The 16,013-nt window shown below is 36.1% G+C and overlaps 1 protein-coding gene across 1 annotated transcript in view; it reads left to right on the top strand.

Moving 5' to 3' along the window:
- STT3B (STT3 oligosaccharyltransferase complex catalytic subunit B) overlaps window positions 1-16,013 on the top strand; it is an 89,604-nt gene that overhangs the window by 40,865 nt on the left and 32,726 nt on the right. Inside the window, exon 3 of the mRNA XM_028518448.2 lies at window positions 3,057-3,344. Coding sequence (XP_028374249.1) covers window positions 3,057-3,344 — 288 coding nt within the window. The remainder of the gene's footprint in view (window positions 1-3,056; window positions 3,345-16,013) is intronic.

Here is a 16,013-nt window from a genome sequence, read left to right as displayed (position 1 = left end):
TTTTCCCCGTTTTTGGAGGATGTGGGGACTCCCATAGCATCAGTACCTACTTGGAACTTGCTGTTTATTTTTTGACATCTGAAGGGTTCCCTCTCTTTTTAGTTTAAATGTGCCTTTTTTGTTGTGTAGCTGAATGCAGATTTCCCTGGCTGCCTGTGAAAGACAAACTCAATGAGCCAGGTGTTGGTGAGGAGGAAAGTGGTTTATTCAAATGCCAGCCCCCTGAGATGATGGGGGACTCTTGTCCCAAAGCCCATCTTCTTAACATCTCCATGCAGGCAAGGGTTTTTATCAGGAGGGGAGGGAAAGCAGAACAAAGGAATCGGGAAGGCGGCTGTGGGTACGCAGGCAGTGTTCTTTCTGGCCCTCATACAGATCTTAATGTCAGCCTGAGTCTTGTGTTCAAGCCACCTAGGCCCAGGCATGATCCACAACCACGGGTTTCTGCAACATGTTCGAAAAAATCTGTTAGCGATTTATGGCAGGCGTGACTAACTGTCCTTTGTTTTGTCAAAGTAAAAAACGTCAAAACCTGTGAGAATTTTTATGAGTTTATTTAAGCCAAACTGACAATTGCTGGGAAGCAAAACCTCAAGTTGGGAAACTGGTCCAGAGAATGGCAGTTTTGCATCTTATTTTATACATTACAATCTAAAGAAGGAGGCCTTGGTGGGTTACATGAAATCCATTGTTGATAGATTCAGGAGGCAGCAAAGTGGCAGGGGGTGGGAGGGGATGCTTCTGGGATTGGATGAAAAGTAAAATGATAGACACTTACTTTTATACAGGTGAGTACAGGATAGTTAACAGTCAATTAACATAATAACAATAACAGTGAGGGAATTTGTGGTCTCCTTCTGTTGCAGTGCTTGTGCTTTGAGGGGTCCAGAAAAAGGAAATTTGACATTTCAAAGACATGTTTTCATAAATGCCAAAAAAAAAACCACAACGCAAAACAGACAGGCTCTGCTAAGATGAAGATTGACCTTTGCTAGGGAAAACTACCAGTTTAGGACATGACTACCTGCCATAACCTTCTTTTAGTTAGAAAGTTTTTAATTTCAGACCATTCTATGTGGTTACTCTAAAAGGGTCTCTGAGTTTGTAAGGCTGCCCATACAGGCTTCCCTGAGCTTGTCAGGCTTATTTTGTGGCCCCTTTTCTTCCACAGTTTTAAGGCATATATCCTGTTTCCTTACCTGGGGAAAAGTATTGTTCATTGTGTGTTATTTAATCCAGAAGATTATTTTACTGGTCAGCTGGTTACCTAGTTAGCATAAGATTACACGTAGGACTTGCAGGATGTTTATGGTCAGCATCCTTGAGTTGGCCATCTGGTTTTTTGTCAGCTAAATTCCTGGGGCATCTTTAGGTTCACACAGGAACTGAAACTGCAGATCCCCCTAAAGTATGCTAAAACAACTTCTAACATGCATGCTCTGGTTTCAAGAGGGAAAATCAGGTTAGAGTAACCAGTGGGGTTTAACGTTTACTTAAGGTCTTTATGGGTTGCTTTATATAGTTTTTAGTTTTTTTCTGTGGTTAGAGTAGTATAAAGTTTTTATCCCGTTGCAGTGGAATGGGGTCTTTGTTGTTGTTTGGGTAGGATTTTTTTTTGTACTTTGATTCAGTACCTTTCTGTATTTTGGCTATATTTTGTTGCCAGCTCAGTCTGCCATATTATCATGGATATATTAACTTACCTTCAGAGGTATTTAAAAATTCACTTTAATTGTCATTGCATATGGCTGACAAAATCATACTCTGGGACCTGGTGTTGTATGTGAAATGAAACAAAATTTTAATTTTTAAGAATGATGATGATTGCTACACCTTTTCCCCCCTCCCTTTATTCCATCCTCCTGTGCATTCAGTAGGTATTGAGCATTCATTTTGTGCCGGTCCTTGTTTTGGGTACTGGGGAAATTTTTCCTGCTATTCTAGAGTTACATTCCAGTGAGGGTGTTTAGTTAGTAGACAGTAAATGAAATAAGTAAAATAAGTAGTATGTGGAATGGTGATAAGTGATGGAGAAAAAGCAGGGGAGTAGGTTAAATACATTGGGGAATTTGTAGTACTAAATAATATAGCTAGGAAATTTATGACATTCTTCATGGCTTTAGTGATAGAGAAAAAATCTTTTAGGATTTAGTTAAGGATAGAAATGTAAATACATGTTTTAATCACTGATGAATAGCTCAGAAATATCCTGTTTCCTTTACTTTGGATCCTCTTAGTGTTTGTTTGGTTTTTTATTTTATTATTATTTTAGAGAAGGGAAGGGAGGGAGACAGAAAGAAAAATCAATGTGTGGTTGCCTCTTGAGCGCCCCCCTACTGGGGACCTGGCTCACAACTCAGGTCCTGACTGGGAATCGAACTGGTGACCCATTGGTTCATAGGCCCGTTCAATCCACTGAGCCACATGAGCCAGGGAGGACCCTCTTAATGTTTTATTATCCTCTTTCAGAGTAAGAACAAGGATTACAATTGTTATTTTAAGTGATATAAATGCTCAACCTTCTCAGAGTCCCAAAGTACTATCTTTGAATTCACAGACTGACTAGTCCTTCATTTCCTAGCGAAAATTGTTTACTTTCCAAAACTTGGCTTTGAAAGGAGGAATCATTTATAGATACCACTTAAATAACATTGCAGATAACTTCACCTTCTCTTCTTTTCTCATTCTTTTATTCACACACAAGGGCAAAATTTAAGGGTAATTTAGACTAGGACCCTATTTTATGGTGAAAAAATAGTGGGATTAATAAGAAAATTACCCACAGTTTTCTATTGAAAAACATTTTCAGTGTTAATAATCAATCTGATTTTTTTTATTTAAATGTTTCTCTTCATATATGAGCTTTTCCTTTGTGTCTAATATAAAAGAACATTTTAATTTTATAGTGTGTGAAGAAGGCAAACTGTTTTGAGTTCTTACTCTCAAACTTACTATAAACAGTATGTAATAATAAAGAAAAGAGTTTATGTTAATGTTTTTAGCTACCTCATTTTATATGTTAAAATTATCCTTTTTTTTTTTTTTTTTTTATCTAGGTTTACCCAGGGTTGATGATAACTGCTGGCCTTATCCATTGGATTTTAAATACATTGAACATAACAGTTCACATAAGAGATGTATGTGTGTTCCTTGCACCAACTTTCAGCGGCCTTACATCTATATCTACTTTCCTGCTTACCAGAGAACTTTGGAACCAAGGAGCAGGACTTTTAGCTGCTTGTTTTATTGCTATTGTACCAGGTTACATTTCTCGTTCAGTAGCTGGATCCTTTGATAACGAAGGCATTGCTATTTTTGCACTTCAGTTCACATACTACTTATGGGTGAGTAACATTTAAATTTTTGCTACCATTAATACCCATGAACTATCTGCTGAAATGCTGTAGGTTGTATATATTTCTTTTATCAGTTATAGTTGCATACAGAGATCTCTCTACTATTCATAATAAATTTAATAATGATTAACATTTACAAGTGTCAGGTACTGTTCTCTCTTATATATACATATTTTACATATTTATGATATGAGTATATATAAAACATTTTGACAACAATTCTGTATGTCCATTTTACAGATGATGATTTATATCCTTTACTTTGTATAAGTCATAGCTCCAAAAAAGAGGGTATCAAAAACCAAGCCATTGATTTTGTTTGTTTCTTTTTGTGTGGGGGAAGAAGGGTCAGAAATACTAAGGAGGTTGAAATGTGGTTCGATGTCTTGGGATTTTTTTATTCTGTTTGCAAAATTAGCAGTGTTTTGCTATGTACCTTTTATTTCCTGTTCTTGTCTTTTTGTATCAGGTAGTAGTTCCAGTACAGTGTTGAAAAGTAGTAGATAGAGAGAGAACATCCTTGCCTTGTTTCTGGTCTTCGTAGGAAAGTGTCAAGCTTCTTATCATTAACTATGTTAGCTAGAGATTTTTTAATATGAGGGGGCACCCAAGAAAACCAGAATTATCTTCTGGAGGGTGGGCCCCTAGTAGAATAGGCTTCCCCCAGTGGGTGAGTGTTCTAAGCACCCATCCGTATCAGTGTTCCATCTGGTGGTGTTGTGAGAGGCTGTGTTCAGCCTCAGTGAATTTTTTGTGAAGGCTCTTTTGAAATGTGTTTGCCCATTTCATGATGGGTATTTTACCAGCTCACCTCTCCACACTGCACTGAGTATTCAGCACTTTTTGACCAAAAATGGCATGACCCCCTGTGCCCCACCCTCCCTATTAACTGGATCTTGCCCTAAGTGACTTTTTTTATTTGTTTGTTTGTTTTTGCTGGATGAAAAAAGTCCTCAAAGGGAAATATTTGCTGACGTGGAAGAGGTGAAACACACACAAAAAATGGCAAAAGCACTAAAAGGCATCAAAATCGACAAGTTCAAAAATTGTTCTGAGCAGTGAAAAAAACCGTCTTGATAGGTGTGTTGATTCAAACGGGGAGTATTTTGATGGTGACTGAAGTTTAACCATGTCAGAATAAATACACATTTTTTATAAATAAATTCCAGGGGTTTTTTTAGGTCCCCCCTTGTATATATTATTATTGAGTTCATGGAATTTCCACTCTGTTTGCTGAGAGATTTTATTATGAATGGATGTTGAATTTTTTCAAATTCTTTTTCTTTACCTATTGATACAGATTTTTCCTTTGACCTTCTGATGTCATGAATTATGTTAATTAATTTGCAAGTGTTGAACCAGACTTTTATACCTGGGATAAATTGAAATTGATTATGGTATATAATTCTTACATACATTGTTGAATTTGATTTGCTCATATTTTGTTGAGGATTTTTGCATTTGTGTTCATAAGAGATAGTGATCAGTTGTTTTCTTGTAATGTCTTTGGTTTGGTTTTGGGATTAGGATAATGCTGGTCTCATAGAATAAGTTATGAAGTATTCCCTTTGCTTCTGTTTTCTAAAAGAGATTATAGAGAATTGATATAAAGTCTTCCTCAAATATTTGGTGAAATTCAGCAGTGAACCCTCCTTGGCTTGGTGCTTTCTGTTTTGGACAGTTTTTAATGGATTCTATTTTTAAAATAGATATAGGCCTATTCAGATTGTCTATGTCCTGTGTGATTTTTGAAAGATTTTGTCTTTCAGGAATTGGTTCATTTCATTTAGGTTCTCAAACTTGTGGGCATAGAGCTATTTATAGTAGTCCTTTATTCTTTAAATAAAATGTTCATAAGATCTGTAGTGATGTTTCTTCTTTCCTTTCTAATATTAGTAATTCATGTTTTCTTTTTTCTTAGCCTGGTTAGAAACCTAACAAATTTTGTTGATCTCTCAAAGGAGTTGACTTTGAGAGAACCAGTTTTGGGTTTCATTGATTTTTTTTTCTCTTACTTAGTTTCTATTTTCAGTTTTGTTAATTTCTGCTCTAATTCTTACTTCTTTCTTCTACTTTGTTTTTGTTTTTTTTTACTTTTATTAGCATTTATTCTATGCTGAATTTACTCCTGGGCCATAAATTTTAGTTTCTTCAGTTTCTTCTGAGATATCTTTTTTTTCTGTGCAACCTCCTCTTCTGTTTCAGGAACATTCTGCTCTTTTTCGGTAAGAATCGTCTCAGTGTGGCAGGCACAGTTCATGTATGGGTAAATCTGCCCATGAACTCTTTTAAGTCTGCATTACATCTTGGGAGCTTTACCTGGATGCATTTAATGACCAGAGAATCTACATCTCAACCCTTAAGTTAAGCATTATTACTCTGTGCATTTTTTTTTATTATTTACTTTTAGAGGGGAAGGAAGAGAGGGGAAGAGCCATCAATGTGTGAGAGATTCATGAATCTGTTGCCTCTTGCCCACCCCCAACTGGGGACCTGGCTCGCAGCCCAGGCATTTGCCCTGGCTGGGATTCAGACTGGCGACCTCACAGTTTGTAGGCTGGCGCTCAGTCCACTGAGCCACACCAGATAGGGCTCTCTGCATTTTTAGGCATGTGCAGCAAAAATTCAGCATTCTTTTTGGGCCATCAACCCTCTGTCTAGGCTCATTCATTGGCTTGGACACACCTACCAACTCCACCATTCTAGTGACAGAATGGCACACGTTGCTTCTGTAAAGTGACATCCTTCAAGTGCTTGGTGACTTTTCAAATATGCGTACCCTTGATGTCCTGGGCAGTTTCAGGAAGATTTGAACTTCTTGATATGTATGATTTTTGTGGGATTTTCTGGGTCAAGTGAATAGTGAAAGCTTTTTCAGAGGTTTACTTCAGGACATTTATAGCATTTTGGGTTTCCCCTCTTCCTATGTTTTTTTTTTTTTTTTTTACTTCAGGCTGCTGGGCAGGAAAGCTGCAAAGGCTGAGGCAAAAGTAAGGTGGAGACTTTTCCACTTACTTTGAATTCAAATTTCCCTTCTTTTTCTAGTTGCCTAAGGTATTATTGACTTAGATTATTGATTTAGATCAGTACACACATTCAGTGCTGTAAATTTTCCTAGAAGCACTGCTTTCTCTGCATCACACAAATTTTGAAAAGTATTTTTATTTTTTAGTTAGCAATATTTTAAAATTTCTTATGATTCCTTCTTTGACCCATGTGTTATTTGGAAGTGTATGTTTAATCTCCATATATTTTGAGATTTTTCATTTACCTTCCAGTTACTGATTTTTAGTTTAATTCCACTGTGGGCTAAGAATATACAATATATAATTTCCATTCTTTTAAATTGGTTAAATCTGTTTTATGGCCCAGAATATGGTCTGTCTTAGTGACTGTTCCATGTGGGCTTGAGAAGAATGTGTATTCGCTGTTCTTTGATGAAGTAATGTGAGGTGTCCCTTTCTGTGTGACTGTTTTGAATCATGATAGTGGATTTGTCTTTCTTCTTGCAGTTCGATCAATTTTCTTCCTCATGTAGTTTGACATTCTTTCGTTAGGTGCATACACTCCAACAATCATTGTCTTCTTGGAGAATGAATTCCTTTATCATTATGTAATGCCCTTTTTTTTTAAATATATATTTTATTGACTATGCTACTACAGTCCCATTTCTTTCTCCCCTTTGTTCCTGTCCATTCTGTACCCCCCTCCCACCTTCATTCCCCCTCCTTAGCTCATGTCCATGGGTCATACATATAAGTTCTCTGACTTCTTCATTTCCTATGCTATTCTTAACCTCCTCCTGTCTATTTTCTACCTATCATTTATGCTTCTTATGCCTTGTACCTTTTCCCCCGTCCTTCCCCCTCCCCGCTGATAACCCTCCATGTGATCTCTATTTCTGTGATTCTGTTCCTGTTCTAGTTGTGTGCTTAGTTCATTTTTGTTTTTGGTTTTTTTTTGGGGGGGGTGTTGGTTGTTGAAAATTGTGTTTGTTGTCATTTTACTGTTTGTAATTTTTATCTTTTTCTTAGATAAGTCCCTTTAACATTTCATATAATAAGGGCTTGGTGATGATAAATTCCTTTAGCTTTACCTTGTCTGGGAAGCACTTCATCTGTCGTTCCATTCTAAATGACAGCTTTGCTGGATAGAGTCATCTTGGTTGTAGGTCCTTGCCTTTCATCACTTTGAATACGTCTTTCCAGCCCCTTCTTGCCTGCAAGGTTTCTTTTGAGAAATCAGCTGACAGTCTTATGGGTACTTTTTTGTAGGTACCTGTCTCCTTTTCTCTTGCTGTTTTTAAGATTCTCTCCTTATCTTTACTCTTGGGTAATGTAATTATGATGTGCCTTGGTATGTGCTTCCTTGGGTCCACCTTCTTTGGGACTCTCTGAGCTTCCTGGACTTCCTGGAAGTCTATTTCTTTTGCCAGATTAGGGAAGTTCTCCATTATTTATTCAAATAAGTTTTCAATTTCTTGCTCTTCCTCTACTCCTTCTTGTACCCCTATGATTTGGATGTTGGAACGTTTAAAGATGTCCTGGAGGTTCCTAAGCCTCTACTCATTTTTTTTGAAATCTTGTTTCTTCATTCTGTTCTGGTTGAATGTTTCTTTCTTTCTTCTGGTCCATAACATTGATTTAAGTCCCGGTTTCCTTCCTGTCACTGTTGGTTCCCTGTACATTTTCCTTTATTTCACTTAGCATAGCCTTCATTTTTTCATCTAATTTGTGACCATATTCAACTGGTTCTGTGAGCACCCTGATTTACCTGTGTTTTGAACTATGCATCTGATAGGTTGGCTATCTCTTTGTCACTTAGTTGTATTTTTCTGGGACGTTGATCTGTTTTTATTTGGGCCGTATTTTTTTTTTATCTCAGCACACCTGTTATGTATAAAGGGTGGAACCTGAGGTATTTGCCAGGGCAAGGCTACCCACTTCACTACGTTGTGATGCTGTATGTAAGGGAGGGGTCCGAGAGGGAACAGTGCCACTTTTTCAGCTCTCCACTGTCTTTCAGTCTGTTACCCATAAGTAAATTGGGCCCTTCTGGTGCTGATTCCCAGGTGGGTGGGCTTGTGTATGTTCTAGGACCCTGTGGGTCTCTCCTGTGAGGCTGGGAATTTCTCCTGCCACCTCAACCACCACAGGTTTTTCAGTCAGGGGTTTGAGGCTTTATTTCCCCGATGGAGTCCTGGGTTGCAGGGTCTGTCTCACTCCCCAGTTGTTCCTCCCGGCTTACCAGCCGCCACCTCTCCCGCCCAGGTCCTCCAGCCGCCACCTTGACGCAAGTCCTCTCCACCCTTCCTACTGGTCTGGATGAATGTTTCTTCTTTAACTCCTTGGTTGTCAGACTTATGTACAGTTCAATTTTCTGTCAGTTCTGGTTTTTTATTTTTAAATTATTTTTTGTCCTTCTTTTGGTTGTGCAAGGAAGCAAAGTGTGTCTCTGTAATGCCCTTCTTTATCCCTGATAACTTTTCTTATAAATCTCCTTTGTCTGAAATTAATGTAGCTACTTCTGCTTTCTTTTGATAAGTGTTAGCATGGTATTTATTTTTCCATCTAGTTACTTTAACCTATATGTAGCCTTTTACTTAAAGTTGGTTTCTTGCAGACAACATGTAGTTGGATCTTGTCTTTTGATTCTCCCTGACAGTTTGTTTTAGGTGGTACACTTAGACTGACATTGACATTCAGGGTGATTATTGATATAGTTGCATTAATATTTACCATATGTGTTACTTTTTTCTATTTGTTACTTTGTTCTTTGTATTTTTGTCCTCCACTCTTCTCTGACTTTAGTGGTTTTAGTTGAGCCTTTATATTACTCCATTTTCTTTCCTTTCTTAGCAGTTATACTTAACACTATGTCACTTCACAGATGGTGTGAGTACCTTATAACAAAATAAGTCTAATTCCTTCCTCTTGTCCCTTGCAGTATTACTGTCATTCATTTTGTTTATATATAAGAAGATATATGTAAAATGTATTCATAAACACACATAGTAGAATACTTAGTAGAATACATGTTATTCAATAATTGTTATGTTAGATCAATTAAGAAAAAAATTATCTTTACTTGTTCCACATTTGCTTTTTTCTTTATATAGATCTAAGTTTACGATATGTATTATTTTCCTTGTTTTAAAGAACTTCTTTTAACGTTTATTGCAAGGCAAACCTGTCAACAAATTCCTTCAATTTCTGTTTGAGCAATTCCTTACTTCTCCTTTATTTTTGAAAGATAATTTTACAGTGTGCAGAATTCTAAGTCAGTGTGTTTTTCCCCTTGCAGTACTTTATTTCACTCTGTTCTCCTCTTGCTTGTATGGTTTCTTAATAGAAGTCATGTAATCCTTATCTGTGTTCCTATGCAGTTAGGGTGCCTTTTCCACTGGCCTTTTTTAGTACTTTATCTTTAATTTTCTATAGTTTGGAAAAGTTAAGCCTAGGTGTAATTGGGGTGAGGGTCTTTGTGGAATTTATTGCTAGGTGTTTGAGCTTCCTCAATCTGTGGTTTTGTGTCTGTCATTCGTTTGGGGAAATTCTCAATCATTACTGTTTCAAATATTCTGTTCCTCTGTCTTTGGTCTCCTTCTGATATTTCCAGTACACATATATTACATCTTTTGTTGTTGTACAGTCCTCAAATATGTTCTGAGAATGTGTCATTAGGCAATTTTGTCATTGTGTTGAGCATCATAGTATGCACTTACATAAACCTTGATGGTACAGTCCACTAAACACCTAGGCTATAAGGTGTAGTCTGTTGGTTCTAGGATACAAATTTGTGTAGCATGTTACCCCACAAAACAACACAAGATTAAATCAAGCACAAGAGAAAATGATGCAGTCAGGAACCGCATGAGGCTGCTGCCTGAGTGACATGGCATACTGTTTTACAGCAAACTGTTTTTTATAAGCAGTAAAAGTATGCTGTAACAACAATTAAAAAGTATAATATAGTAAATATATAAATCAGTAATAGTCTCTTATCATCATTATCAAGTATAATATACTGTACATAATAATATGTGGTATACTTTTATATGATTAGCAGAATAGTAGATTTGTTTACACCAGTATCACCACAAACACAGGAGTAATGTATTGTGTTATGACCTATAAACAGCCCTGATATTACAAAGTGATAGGAATTTTTTAGCTCCAGTATAACCACTGTCATATATGCAGTCTTATTGCTCCCCACCACCCAAAAAAACTCACCATTGCAGCACATGACTGTGTTGTCATGCTAACAACATTGCCTTCCAATCTGTGAATGAACTTGGGATGTGTTTCCATTTATTTGTCTTCAGCTTCTTTAAGCAATGTTTTATGGTTTTCATTGTACCTCTTTTATAAGTCTTTTACCTCACAGTTAAGTCATAAGTACTTTATTATTTTTGATCCTATTACAATTGGAATTTTTGGGTAATTTTCAGATTGTTCATTGTTAGTGTATAGAAATGCAACTGTTTTTTATTTGTTGGCTTTGTATCCTGCTGCTATGCTGAATTAATTTATTAGTCTCATAATTTTCATGTGTGTGGAATCTAGGGTTTTCTACATATGAGATTATATTATTGGTACATAGGGTTGATTTTACTTCTTCCTTTCCAGTTTTGGATGCCTTTTATTTATTTATTTTTTCTTGCCTAACTGCTATGGCTAGAACTTCAAGTACTATGTTGAATAAAAGTGGCAAATGTGGGCATCCTTGCCTTGTTCCACATTTTAAAGGAAAAGCTGTTGAGTCTTTTATCATTGAGTATGATGTGGGTTTTGATAATATGGCTTTAATTATGTACTTTTATGTTACTAAATATTTAACATATTAGTACATAATATTTTATAAACCAATATTATTTACCTTTTTTATACATAGTATTTCTCAGTTGGATGAAGATATTCCCAGAGGACACTCCTTGGGAAAGGCTTATGAGTACAATATTCCTCCAGTTTTCTTTCATATTTAAACCTGTTTTTCTTTTGCTTCTTATAATTGAGAGCTTGGCTGGCTCTAAAATTCTAGCTTGTATGTCCTTTGCTTCAATTATTTGAATTTGTCGTGCCATCATCACTTATTATACTCGTTACTGTGAAGAACCTGATTTTTTACGTGTTTCACAAGAAATGTCATTTTTTTCCCCCCTGGCCAGGTGGCTCAGTTGGTTGGAGCATCGTCCCATACACCAAGAAGTTGGGGTTCGATCCCTAGTCAGGAGATCATGTACAGAAGGCAGCTGATCAATACCTGTCTCCCTCTCTCTCTCCTCCCCAACCCCTTTCCTCTCTCTCTAAAATCAATAAACATATCCTGGGGTGAGGATTAAAAATAAATCGAAAAGAGTACAATCTTGGTAGCCAAACTGCCATGATTTGATTTCTTTTTGTTTAAATGCTAGCTGTACTGCTGAGGGTGTTTTATATTACCCTAAGTGTATTTCATAACTATAAAATGGAATATTAATTATCTATCTGATATAACTTAAATAAGTTAATACCTGTGAAGGTATAGAATATTGTGAGAACACTGAACATGATGAGTGCATGTTTGTTATTCTGTTGTTACTGCTCACCTACAACAGTGCTAATACAGATAAAATAGTACTTGAAGCAGTGCTTGTCATGTTGCCTCATATAGGTGGTGGGTGTTTTGGTTTTTTTAATGTTTCCTTTGTGCCTTTGTAATCAATCCTCTTCTTAACTCATATTCTTTGCAACCAGAGATTTAATTCTGTCTGTATATCTTTGGGAGTTTCTTTTCCAGGATGCGTGCAATCAAACAGTTAGGGTTAACCCTTTGTTTCTGGCTTATTTCACTTAGTGTAATACTTGGAGAGTCATCCATGTTGTTGTATGTTTTAGTAGTTTGTTACTTTTTATTACTCAGTAATATTCTGTTGTATGGATATACTATATATAGTTATTTTTTTTCTAGTTTTTGGCAGTGTGAGTAAAACAGCTACAAATATTTGCATACAATTCTTCATTTTGACATATATTAGTATTCCCCTTGGATAAATGCCTGAGTGCAGAATTGGTGGTTTGCATGATAAGCATATTTTTAACTTTGTACAAAGCTGCTGAATGGTTTTCCAAAGTGGCTGTGCCATTTGGCATCCCCTCCACTAGAGTATGAGGAGTTGCATTTACTTGCTTCACCCTTGCATGGTATGTTCAAAATTTTTTTTAATTTTAGTCATTCTAGTAGGTATATAATAGTATCTTATGGTAGTAATTTGCGTTTCCCTAATGACTAATATTAAGCATCATTTCATGTGCTTATTTTCCATCTGTTCAGACTTTTGCCTGTGTTTTGGTTGGGTTGTTTTACTATTGAGCTGAAAGAGTTTTTATATATTTTGAAAATAAGGCTTTTATCAGATGTGTGTTTTGCAAACATTTTCTCACAGTCTGAGGTTTGTCTTTTTATTTTGTTAATGGTATCTTTCTAAAAGAGCAGAATTTTTAAATTTTAATGAAGTTTAGTCCATCATGTTTTTCTTTTATGGTTCTTGCTTTTTTGGTGTGTTGTCAGAATCTTTGCATATACTCCAAGGTCACAGACATTTTTTCACATTTACTTCTAGAAATTGAATACAATTAGGTTTTACATTAAAGTCTGTGATCCATTTTGAATTGGTTATGTATGGCCTGTGGTGCAAGAAAGGGTTGAGGTTCTCCTTTTTAGTATTTATATGTCCTGCTGATCCAACATCATAAAAGCAGTTCCTTGTCCACCGAATTGCTTACCTTGGTAGCCTTGTCAGCATCAGTTGACAAAATACATAGGGTCTGTTTGGGAATCTGTTATGTATCTATCGTTATGACAATACACCAGGTTGTATTTATTAGTTTACAAAAAGCGCTCGAAATCAGGTAGCATGAGTAATTTAACTTTGTTCCTCTTTTTTCAGAATTATTTGGACTCTTCCTAGTTCTTTGCTTTATACAAATTTTAGATTTGGCTTACAAACATCTACCCAAAAAGCCAACTGTAATTTTTATTGGAAGTACATTATCTATAGATTGGTTTGGGGAGAATTGTCATCCTTGGTTCTTAATATGACAACCTGGTGGAGGCCCTTGGAAAAGAGCTTGTGAGTGCTAACTACCCTTGTGTCTAGATCCCAAGCTATTTTAGCACTTATTTAATTGTTCACTTTGTAACTTTAGCTTTCTGATAAACGTAAGGAAACTTATTATTTTGTGTATTTTCTTATTGTGGTGAAAATGACCTTTTTTAGCTTTCCACATCCTAAGTAAGCACAAGCAGAATTTAGGTCTTTTAGTACTGTAAACCTGAACACATCATGTTTCCAGATCTTAGAGGAATGCTTGCCAATAGAATTTTGTGTGATAATGGAAATATTCTCTATTTACTCAGTTTAATAGGTCCCAGTTATCAATATCATTTTTATGGATCATAAATTTGGTGTTATATATAACAAAAACAACAACCCCCCACCCCCCAAAAAATCACCAGAGTAAGGATACCCTGATTTTCTCCTATGCTGTTTACTAAAAGTTTTATAATTTTGTGTTTTACATTTACATCTATAATCCCTTTTGCTTTAATTTTTGTGAGGGTACAATGAAGTCTGTGTTTAGATTCACTTATTTGCATGTAGGTGTCCAGTTCTACCATTTTGTTGAAAAGACTGTCCTTTCTCTATTGAATTGCTTTTTCTCCTTTATCAACAGTCAGTTGACTATATTTGTGTTGGGTCTGTTTGTGGTCTCTCTATTCTCTTCCATTGATCTTTGGGTCTTTGTTCTTTTCACCTATACCATACTGTCTTGAATGATATAGTAGTCTTCCCCCTTGTCCACAGGGGACACATTTTAAGATTCCCAGTGAATGCCTGAAATGGTGGGTGGTACCAAACTCTGTATTAACTATGCTTTTTCCTATAAATGCATATCTATGATAAAGTTGGGTTCATAAATCAGGCCCAGTAAAAGATTAACAACAATAAAATAGAACAATTACAACAAAAGTTACAATAAAAGTTATTACAATAAAAGAACAATTACGATAAAAGTTATGTGAATGTGGTCTCTCAAAAATTTAGAAAAGGAAAGAATCTTAAAAACAGCAAGAGAAAAGGAGACACTTACAAAGAAGTTCCCATTAGATTATCAGCTGATTTCTCAAGAGACCTTACAGGCAAGAAGAGGCTGAAAAGAAGTATTTCCAAGTCACGAAAGGCAAGGACCTACATCCAAGATTGCTCTATCCAGCAAAGCTTTCATTTAGAATGGAAAGGTAGATAAAATGCTTCTCAGATAAGGTCAAGTTAAAGGAGCTCATCATCACTAAACTCTTATTATATGAAATGTTAAAGGGATTTATCTAAGAAGAAGAAGATCAAAAATATGAACAGTAAAATGACAACAAACTCACAACCATTAACAACCAAACCTAAACAAAAACAAAAACAAAGCAAATAACTAGAACAGGAACGGAATCACAGAAATGGAGATCACATGGAGGGTTATTAGTGGGGGAGTGGGAGGGAGAGAGAGGATGAAAAGGTACAGGGAATAAGAAGCATAAATAGCAGGTAGAAAATAGACAGGAGGAGGTTAAGAATAGCATAGGAAATGGAGAAGTCAGAGAACTTACATGTGTGACCTATGAGAATGAACTAAAGGGGGGAAATGCAGGTGGGAGACGGTGTACAGGGTGGAGGGGAATAAAGGGGAAGAAATGGGACAATGTAACAGCATAATCGATAAAATATATTTTTAAAAATTTAGTTTCTGAAAAATTTCCAGAAATTTTCCACGTATAAATATATAACCTTTCCCATCTTAACTAAGCACTTAATCATGCACTGTGGCTGTGACTTTTGCAGTTGAAATTCAGCAGCAAAACTAGCATGAATTTTTTTGCCTTCACAATTCCGTGGATAGAATGTTTGTTTATTTGTTTGTTTGTTTTACTGTATGTTTTAGCAGCCTCAGCCTGTGGGGTTTTTTTTTTCCTTTTCTTATTAAGTTGAGAACTACCTTTTCACTTTTAAAGAAAGCATTTTATGGCTTCTCTTTGGCATGTAAGAATTTCTAGCATCACTACTATTGTGCTTTGGGGCCACTATTAAGTAAAATAAACTAAGAGTTATATGAACATGAGCACTGCAATACCATGACAGTTGATCTGATAGTCAGGAAGGCCAGTAAGTGAGTAATGAGGCAGTATACGACATGGAGCAAAGGGATGATTCATGTCTGGGCAGGACAAGATTTCATCACACTGTTTGGGAATGCAATAAAATTAAAACTTGTGAATTATTTATTGAGTTGTTTACTTCCCAAATTTTCCATTTAATATTTTTAGACCATGGTGGACTTCAAGTAATGGAAACCTTAGATAGCAAAACCCTGGATGGGGGGGCTATTACTGATGAATGTCACCTGTCCTTTGCTTTAATGTAGTAGAGGCCCATTTTAAAAGTAAAGAATTCCTTTAAATCAGTGCTGTAGAGTACTGTTAAATTTGAACTTCCTGTCAGGACATGGCAATAACTCTTTTAATGCAGAATTGCTTGTAATGGAACTTGGGTCTATTATTTCCTTAGGACACTCACATGACTCATTGTAAAAAAATGACCCTTTGCTCTTGGCATAAGTATTTAGA

The sequence above is a fragment of the Phyllostomus discolor genome, chromosome 7, assembly GCF_004126475.2.
Source record: "Phyllostomus discolor isolate MPI-MPIP mPhyDis1 chromosome 7, mPhyDis1.pri.v3, whole genome shotgun sequence".
Taxonomy (NCBI): Eukaryota; Metazoa; Chordata; class Mammalia; order Chiroptera; family Phyllostomidae; genus Phyllostomus; species Phyllostomus discolor.
The sequence above is the reverse complement of the archived record's forward strand: the minus strand, read 5'-3'. Positions and strand labels throughout refer to the sequence as shown.